The sequence below is a fragment of the Propithecus coquereli genome, unplaced genomic scaffold (assembly GCF_000956105.1).
Source record: "Propithecus coquereli isolate 6110/MARCELLA unplaced genomic scaffold, Pcoq_1.0 Scaffold528, whole genome shotgun sequence".
Lineage (NCBI taxonomy): Eukaryota > Metazoa > Chordata > Mammalia > Primates > Indriidae > Propithecus > Propithecus coquereli.
In genome coordinates this window covers 603,338-612,797 of record NW_012151152.1, presented here as the reverse complement: position 1 = coordinate 612,797, position 9,460 = coordinate 603,338, and the positions used below count along the sequence as shown (strand labels likewise).

The 9,460-nt window shown below is 51.8% G+C and overlaps 1 protein-coding gene across 2 annotated transcripts in view; it reads right to left on the bottom strand.

Annotated features, from left to right (window-relative positions):
- The window catches only part of CAPZB (capping protein (actin filament) muscle Z-line, beta), a 172,489-nt gene extending 167,667 nt beyond the window's left edge, over positions 1-4,822 (bottom strand). The window contains exon 1 of one of the 2 annotated variants that reach the window (XM_012656938.1): positions 4,623-4,822. In XM_012656938.1, coding sequence (XP_012512392.1) covers positions 4,623-4,625 — 3 coding nt within the window. In that variant the 5' untranslated portion in view covers positions 4,626-4,822. Of the gene's footprint in view, positions 1-3,337; positions 3,876-4,622 lie in introns of those variants that run through there. The other variant, XM_012656937.1, reaches the window with a different exon arrangement.
- Positions 4,823-9,460: the final 4,638 nt, after the last annotated feature.

Sequence of the window (9,460 nt, the reverse complement as noted above, 5' to 3'; positions counted from 1 at the left end):
GGTCTGGAAATGGCATGGCTCTAGCTGGTCCCAACATGAGGGATCTTGCAATTGCATCCTTTGGAATTCCACACCCCACCCTCACTGGTGGGATCTGCTGCAAGGGGAAATGGGACAAGATCCTGTACTTAGGGGCCCTACTACTCACTGCTTCTGAGAACCAGAGTGTCCAGCACGAGTCAGGTGGGCTCAGAGCTGAATCCCAGGCCTGCCACTCACAACAGTCACTCAACCTCTCATGCTTCAGGTTCCTTGTAAGTAAAGTGTGGGCTGAGCTATAAGCAAAGTCACATTTCTGGGTCACAGCAGATGCTCAGTCGATGGTAGCTACCCTGGACTTCCAGGGCACCACAAGGTTGCATTCCTGGGCAGAAGGGAGCTTCAGGTGTGCAGAGGAACACACTGCGTGTGCAGTGCAACCCACTTCCAGACACAGCAGGCGCACCCCAAAAGGCCTGGCAGTGGAGCCTGGCACGAGCTCCAACTTTCTCTTCAGCTTCCTGCCATAGCTCACGCAAATGTGCTTGCAGTTACATTCAACAAGGCTTTTCCCCTTGAAGCTTCAGTTAAGAGTGACATGTCCACACCCCAGCAATGGATGCTGTGAGGCCGCAGATCCTTGTCTTACATCCTCAGCACATAAGCAGCACAAAGTAGGCACTTAACACAGACATACTGAATTAACATTACCCTGTAGCTTTAGGTACTCCCAAATGCACCTGCCACTAAGCATTTCCCAGCCTGGAAGGGAGGTTTCTGAATAATTGAGGTACCCGCCCCACCACCATTTCCCTGTGTGGTCAGTCATCTGGCCTTCCCTCCCTCATGGAATGTAAAAGTGTAGGACATCCTAGTGATAAATAGTCATATCTGCTTTCGAAGGCATGGTTTATCATTTCCTCAATCTCAAGTTATTAATTGTTGGCTACTTTTTATAAGCATTCCCCCAAAAAGAGGCCAGTTGGGTTTAAATGAATGGGCCTGTATAGACAAGTGGGGTCTGAGTTGAACTATGTATCTTACTCACACCAGGAGATGCCAAGAGACATTAGTGTCAACTACATTGCTTCACCTTGTAACAGTATGATGGCTGTTCCTATCAGCAAAACCATCTGCTAGCTGGAACAACAACTCCTAAGGGGGCTTCCCTGTACCCCTCCCTGCTTCAAGCCCCACGATCCACCACCAGAATCCTAACTCTAAATTAGAGTAATTCCTAAATTAGTAGCTAGAGCTGTGTAAGGAACAGTGCTTTTAAACTATAAACTTACCACTTACAGAAAGAGGTAAGATTAAGGCTGAATGCGGTGGCTCACACCTGTAATCCTAGCATTCTGGGAGGCTGAGATGAGAGGATCACTTGAGCTCAGGAGTTTGAGACCAGCCTGAGCAAGAGCAAGAGCAAGACCCCGACTCTACTAAAAATAGAAAAATAATTAGCCGGGCATGGTGGCACACGCCTGTAGTCCCCGCTACTCAGGAGTCTGAGGCAGGAGGATCACTTGAGCCCAAGAGTTGGAGGTTGTTGTGAGCTAGGCTGATGCCACGGCACTCTAGCCCAAGTGCCCGGATGACAGAATGAGTCTCTGTCTCAAAAAAAGAGAAAGAGGTAAGATTATTACCTGCTAAGGGAATGCAAATAAATTCCATTTGCCTATGCATTCTTTACTGGGAAGGAGAAACTGATGTCAATAAAAAACATGGAATTCATTCCAAAGTCAAATGCATTTTAGATTCTCAAGCCGCTATTTCCCTCACGGGATAACTGAGATCTAGCTGTTTTCTTTACCATCGAACCTGCTGAAAATAAAAACCATGGTGGTCTCAATTTATTTACCTATGATGCAACCCCACACTACCACTTCTGTCCTATCCCAACTGTCTCTCCCCTGGCTTATCAGAGCATCAAGTAGGGGATAAATTTGACAATAAGCAGTCAGAAATTACTTACAAGCCTAGGAGATACTAAGAAGTTATTGAGAGAACGAATATGAAATCCAAGCAGCTAAGTTCAGAGACATAGACACATCCCAAAGAGGGCATTCCATGCCATATCCTTCAGTGCCAGATGCTGTTCTAGGCCCCAGGGATACAGCCATGGAAAACACAAGACAAAAATCCTCGACTTCAAAGAGCTTACATTCTGGCACACACTAATCATGCCTACACCACCATACTACTATTCCACTATTAAAAAGTGAAGGCCTATGCAAAAGCTCTAGCACACAATCCACAGACAATAAATGTTGCTTCTCCCTTGCCATGTTTGAGTACCCCAATATTATATTTTTAGACAGAGCATCATTATACCTTCCAACACATAAATAGATTGGTACAATGGGAAGAACACAGTTTAGAGGCCGCCAGATGTGCCTCTACTGACCAACAGTGGTTATTCCACAGACAGAGCAACACCTTGAGTAAGTTACTCCACCTCCTGAGCCTCAGCTTCTTCACCTGTAAAATGGGGACAGCAATTACCTCAGACGGCTTTGCCTGAATTGTACAGGTGAAATACACAGCGCAGTGTCTGGCAGATGACAGGCCCTCTTCCTTACCCCTTCTAGTCTTTTCAGATTGTCCAAATGAGAGCCAAGTATAGGACTCTAGAGAAGCCTCAGGTTTCATATGCTCCTCCTGCGTCATTACAGGCACTTTCTCATTGCAGGTGGAGAAGTGCCCCTCCCTGTCTGATATGTTGCTTGGAGCAGCCCCACCTGGCCACTCCACCCATTCTCCCCTGCTTTGACCCTGAGTGCACACTTAGAGAATTCAGCCCATTTCTAAAGTCCTCGCCAAAACTGTCCAGAAGTCCTCCTCCACCCAGGCCTGGGTCCAGGGCCTCACCACACCCCTCGCCATACAATGAAAATCCAAAGGTCTTAAAAATGACATTGCCCACATTTTTAATCAATATACTGGAAGACATAAAAAAAAAAACTCTCTGAAATAATCACCCAAGTTCAGTAGCAACAACCCTTGATTAAACAAGGAACCAGGATCCTCAAAACCCTTTGGGGCCCAAAGTCCACATGCAAACATCTGCCTGCACTGGACGGGAGGAGTCCCGCACAGGGCGCTGATGCAGCAGGTGGATGGTCTTAGCTCTGACAGTCCATTCTTCAAAAATTCCTTGACCCTGTGAGGCATAAGTCCTCTGGCCCTTCCAACCTAGGTGCTGGACCAAACCTGCAAAAGGTTCCAAGATGGACAGAGGGCAGGCTTATATGCGGGGACCTATGTGAAACCCCGGGCTCCCCAAACTCCGAGATAACACCTGCCTTCATTACCAAAACAAACACCTCGAGTGGAGCCAGCTCTCTCCCTAGGATCTCACCTGATCCGAGGCACCTCCATAATCAGCTGTTCCAACCCTTACAAGCTGACAGTTCAGGGGGAAAGGGAGGCTGCGCCTGCTAGGGTGCATCGTGTCCAGGCCGTATGCTGGGCTCAGGGCCTCGTGGCCCCCTCAGGGCTACCGCCTCACAAGGGCGATTGTGCGTTCATCCCTGTCCTGTCCGCTCCTCCACCTCACCCCTCTGCTCGCACTCGGGCCCGGGCGCCGCGGGCACCGGCCGCCCCGTAGGACGCTTGGTACCCAGCGCACCCGCAGCACCGAGGCGGCGGCCCCGGGAAGGGCCCGCAGCACACCGCGCAGCCTTCCGGGCACAGAGAAGCCCGCCCTTCGTCGCTCAGTCGCTCCCAGGCGGCCTCCCCAGAAGGGGCAACTCTCGACCTGAGAAGGCACAGAACCGGGACCACCCCCACCCCTGCTGGAGAGCTCCCCTCGCTTCCCAGAGGACGCAAAGAAGGCGCGCCCTAGGTACAGGGGAGGGGACACCTGGGTCGTGCACAGGGCAGGGAGAAAGACCCTGGTGAAAGGGTTAGGCCGGAGACGGAGAAGGGCTGAAGCGGGCTATGCTAAGAGTGCTGAGAAGTTTGGGAGAGGGGATCAAGGGGCGGGGGGAGGAGTGAGGTCCAGGCGGGGGCCATGGGTGGAGGAGGGAAGGTCCAGCCTTAAGACCATGGGGGTAAGAGACTCAGGTTGAGGCCATGGAGAAGAGAGGAAACAGATCTAGGCCGCTGGAGCAGGGGCTGACGGGGGTCCAGGCTGAGGCCACGGGGAAGGGAAGTAGGGGAGACAGCGACCCACCTTGGACCATGGAGGGGGGGCCTAGCCTGGGCCATACAGGGGAGAAACGACGGCCTAGCCGGGACCACAGGGACAGGGGAAGCAAGCGGACCTAGCCTGGGCCACAAGAAGGAGGAAGGAGGCCACGCCTGGGTCACCGGAGGGGGGTCCCTGGCTTGGAGCACCGGAGAAGGAGGGGCTAGCCTTGACTATGGGAGAGACTGGCCTGGACACAGAGGTGAAGCGTAGGGCTCCAGCTGGAGCCAAGGGCGGGGGCTGGGAGAGGGAGGCAGAGTCACTGCCCACCCAAGCCGCCCGCGCTGGCGACCCCCTCCTGAGCAGAGAAGGATGGTGTCTACCTAGGGTCCGGGACCCCGCCCCTCCCCCACCCCCAGGAACCCACACTTCCCGGGCCGGGGGTCGGCGGGGAGAGGGGGACGCGAGCTCCGGCGGAGTCCCCGGGCTGGGGAGGAGGACGTGGAGCCTTTACCATGGTGGTGGCGGCGGCGGCGGTCCCGGTCCCGGCGTCTGTGGCTCTCCCCCCCGCAGCAGGGCCCGGCGCTTCCACTTCCCCGGGTGCCCAGGAGTGAACATCCGGGTCAGCGCCCCCCTCCCCCCGCGCCGGGCCGCCGCCACCATCCTTCCCCGCCCCGGCCCGGCCCGGGCCCGCCCCCCACGCCGCCAGCTCCCGGCCAATGAGCGCGCGCGGCCGCGGCGATCGCCAAGTATGGAGCGCGGCGCGGGGGGCGGGGCGCCGACGGAGGAGAGGGGCGGGGCCTACGCGGCGGGGCGGGGCGCGGCGGCCGGGGAGCGGGCCGGGGTCACAGGGGCTACTGCCCGCGCGGATACCGCGTTTCGGCCCTGTGGGTGCGGAAGCGAATGCCTAGCTCTTTACCCCGTGGGTGCAGAAGCGGGTGGCGGCAAAGGGACCGGGCCCCGGGGCCCCAGGGTAGGGATGCGGAAGGCCCTCGGGCTGGGAGGGGACCGTCCGTCCGCGCCCCACCCGGTGCACGCTCTCACTCCTGCGGTGGACCCGGAACTGGTGCCGAGTGGGCCAACCCGGCCCGGAGAGCGGGCGCGGGGAGCCGGCCTGGGTCCCGCACTGCCGCTGCTGCGGGTGCATCCTGCAGCGCAGCGCTGCACCCGAGCCCGGTCTCTAGAATTGAAGAGCATCGGGCCACACCGCTTACCCAGCACCTACTGTATACCAGGCCTTGTTTAGGCAGCAAGAGATAACAGATGAATAAGACAGAAAGATCTCTGCCCTCATAACTAGTATCTGTGACAGACTAGGTGTGAGGATGACACAGGTGAAGAGATTAGAAAATTAAACTCATAAATAAATGCAGATAAGAGTACTTTCAGATGTGCTGCGGAGAACCAGTTCATTTGCCCAATGGGGCTACCACCACGAAGTGACTCAGAATTCTTTTTTTCTCTGTTTCTTCATTAAGTAAATATTTTTTGAGCTTAGTCTAGAAGACCGGAGACCTGGAATGCTACTAATGTCTTCCCTCCCTGGCTGGCTTGCTTCCTTTGGTGAAATCAGGTCATCTCTGAGGGTGTGGCAAATGTCACAAATGTGGTCCTCAGGGAACACATAGTCAAGAAAAAGCGTACACAGGTAGCCACTGGCAGAAAAAATATAGGGATAAGTCCCACAAGAATGGTATAGACCGGTATTACAGGAATTCAGAGACGGGAGTGGCATATTTGGTGAATATTTGTTGAGCACCTACTATGTGGCAAGCACCATGTTAGGCTCTAGGGATACAGCAATGAACACAACAGCCCATGTAGTCCCAGAGCTTGAATGTTGGCAGGGAGACAGCTACCAAGTAAACAGTGTCAGGTAGCGGTTAGAGATGTGGAGAAAAATCTGAGTGAGTGAGTAGGTGGGTAGTCTAGCAAAGTGGCAGTGTTTTGGAGAGTGGTCAGGGAAGGCCTAGCCTAGAAAGTAATATATGGGCGGGGCATGGTGGCTCACGCCTGTAATCCTAGCACTCTGGGAGGCCGAGGCGGGAGGATCGCTTGAGCTCAGGAGTTCGAGACCAGCTTCAGCAAGAGCGAGACCCCGTCTCTACTAAAAATAGAAAGAAATTAGCCAGACAACTAAAAAAATAGAAACAACTAGCTGGACTACTCAGGAGGCTGAGACAGGAGGATCGCTTTAGCCCAGGAGTTTGAGGTTGCTGTGAGCTAGGCTGACGCCACGGCACTCTAGCCCTGGCAACAGAGTGAGACTCTGTCTAAAGAAAGAAAGAAAAGGAAGGAAGGAAGGAAAGAAAGGAAAGCAAAGGAAGAAGTATTTGATCGGACAACTGAAGGGAAGAAGGGAGCCAGCCATGGGATAGCAGATGCACAAGGAACAGCAATGGCCAAGACTCCCACAGTGACTGTACCTGGTGTGTTCAAGGCGGCCAGTGTGGCTGGCCTAGATAGGGTGGGAGCTGAAGAGTAGGGCAGTGACAAGATCGGACCCCAGCTTTAGAGAGACCATGAGGCTGCTGTGTTCTGAATGGACTGTAGGGGGACTAGGGCTTTAGAAAGCTATTTTTGTATTCAAGACATTTTTATTTACTTTAAAAAGCACTGATAGGATGCTTTCTAGATGATGGACACTGTTAAGCACTTTATAAATAATAACTCATTTAATCCTCATAACAGAGGCCCAGAAAGGCAAGGAACTTGCCCAAGGTCACACAACAGAGAGATGAAGGTGGCTTAGACCACGGTAATAGCATTGGAGATGGCAAAATGTTATTGTAATCCAGATGTTTGCTGATGCATTGATGGTAGGCATGGGAAGAAAGGACTCAACGATGATGCTAAGATATTTTTTCATATTTAAAGACTTTGTTTTTTAAGAGCAGTTTTAGGATCATAGCAAAATTGAGAGGAAGGTACAGAGATAACCATATAATAGCCTTCACCCCACCCCACCCCCGACCCCATACATGCATAGCCTCTCCCATTGTCAACATCCCCCTTTAGAGGGGTACATTTGTTACAATTGATTAACCTGCAATGACACATCATAGTCACTCAGTAGTTTACATTAGGGTTCACTCTTTGTGTTGTACCATCTATGGATTTGGACAAATGGGTAATGATATGTACGCACCATTATAGTACCATTCAGAGTATTTTCACTGCCCTAAAAATCCTCTGTGCTCCACCTATTCATCCCCCTACCACTGATCTTTTTGCTGTCTTCATAGTTTTGCCTGTTGCTAAGATTTTTGGCTTGATTAACACTGGAAGTAGTTTATTGATCTGGGGGAGACTGTAGGAAGAGCAGTGGGCTTTTCTGGAGGAGAGAGTATGGATAAGAGTCAGTTTGGGGCAAGTTATGTTTGAGATGCCTATTGAAGATTGAAATGGAGACGTTAAGTAAGTCGTTGGTTATGAGGTCTAGAGTTGGGGCAAGAAGTCAGAGCTAGTGATAAACTTACGAGAACCATCAGCTAGTCCAGCAATCCCTGACCTTTTTGGCACCAGGGACCAGTTTCATGGAAGACAATTTTTCCACAGACTAGGTGGGGGGATGGTTTCGGGATGATTCAAGCGCATTATATTTCTTGTGCGGTCAAACCTCTCTGCTAATCATAATCTGTATTTGCAGCCAGTCCCCAGCGCTAGCATCACCGCCACAGCTGCCCCTCAGATATCAGGCATTAGATTTTCACAAGGAGCACGCAACCTCGTTCCCTCGCATGTGCAGTTTGCAGTAGGGTTCCCACGCTCCTATGAGAATCTAATGCCATCGCTGATCTGACAGGAGGCGGAGCTCAGGCAGTGACCCCAGGGATGGGGAGCAGCTGTGAATACAGAGGAAGCTTCCCGCACTCACCTGCCGCTCACCTCCTGCTGTGCACCCGGGTCCTAAAGGGGTTGGGGACCGGGGAGCTAGCCAATGACATTTAAAGGTATTTGAAAGCGCACGCCTTGGTGAGCCCACTTAGTGAGTCAATGTAGGGAAAAGAGGTCATGAACAGGAACCAGCAAGGAGACTGAGAAGGGGTGACCCCGGAGGCAAGAAGAGGACCAAGAGAAGGTGGTGTCCCTGGCAGGAACCCAGCGAGAAGAGCAGGAAGGAAAGTAAATTCATTGGACAGGTCACTCCACTGATTGGCTGCCCGTTGGTCAGATCCCACCCCTCAAGCCATCCACTATTGCTGTGAGCATGGGGGCATATGGCATTAAACATGGCCTCCTACGAGGGGCCGTGGGTGGACAGGCGGGCACCATGAGTATTTTTAGCACTGTTTCTCCTTCCTTCCTCTTTTAAAAAACCCTGACTTGCTAGAAGTTCATACTGCCATATTTTCCCCCTGCCACGCCTCCTTTTTGCTCTCATGAACTGACCTCCATCTTCCCTCCCACAACTTTCTTTATGACTTCTGCACCCATAAGCATGATCCGTGAGAAATCTATTGACTTCTCACTTACTGATTTCTTCCCTACCAATGAGTGTCCTTCCCCCCACTCCGCAGGGGCCCCTTCCCCTGGTCTTCCCCTGGACTGCTCTCACCATTAATTGGACTAGCTCAGAAATTACAATCATAAAGATCTCAAATCTGGCTCAACCTCCTTTCTATAGTAGTGTCACCACATAAACATTTCTTCTGCCTCAGAGACCTGCAAACCTTTGACCCTGCCAGATTTTCCATGCTCCTGTCCCTACCTTGCCCAACTCAGTAATGATTGTTGTACTTCCTGACAAACACCCATAGCCCTTTGTCCCCTCACCCCACCCCCGTTTTTTGCATCAGAACGTGAACACTCCTGGGAAATTAAAAGTGACTGCTGTCCCTTTAAGTTGGTGTATACGAATTTAAAATGAGCCCTCAATCCTGGCTAGTAATCCTACGATATTTCCCTGCTGTAGTCCACTCTCCACTCTCTAGAATGATGATTTTTCAACCTTCTTTCTCCCTAAACTTCTTTTGTCCCCTTCTCAACCTTCACTCTAAGCCGATGGCCTTGCCTCACATTTCACAGAGATAGTAGAATCAACCTGTCATCTGCCAGTGTCTCTGTACCTTCCCCACAATCTCTGCCCTCCCTGCTTTTACCATGAATGAAGGGTTTGTGTTCCTATCAGAGCCACCCTCTCCATTGCACTCTGTATCCTTCCTTTCTTAGTTACCAATTTTTCCCTTGATACTAGATCACTTCCATCTGCTTCAAAAAATATACCCTCCTGTCTCATATCATAAAAGTTTTAACGACAACCAAAAACTGCTTGATCCCACATTTCCCTCTAGTCACCTCCCCTATTTTTTCTGCTCCCATTCACATCAAAACCTTGCCAATTCCCTGCAC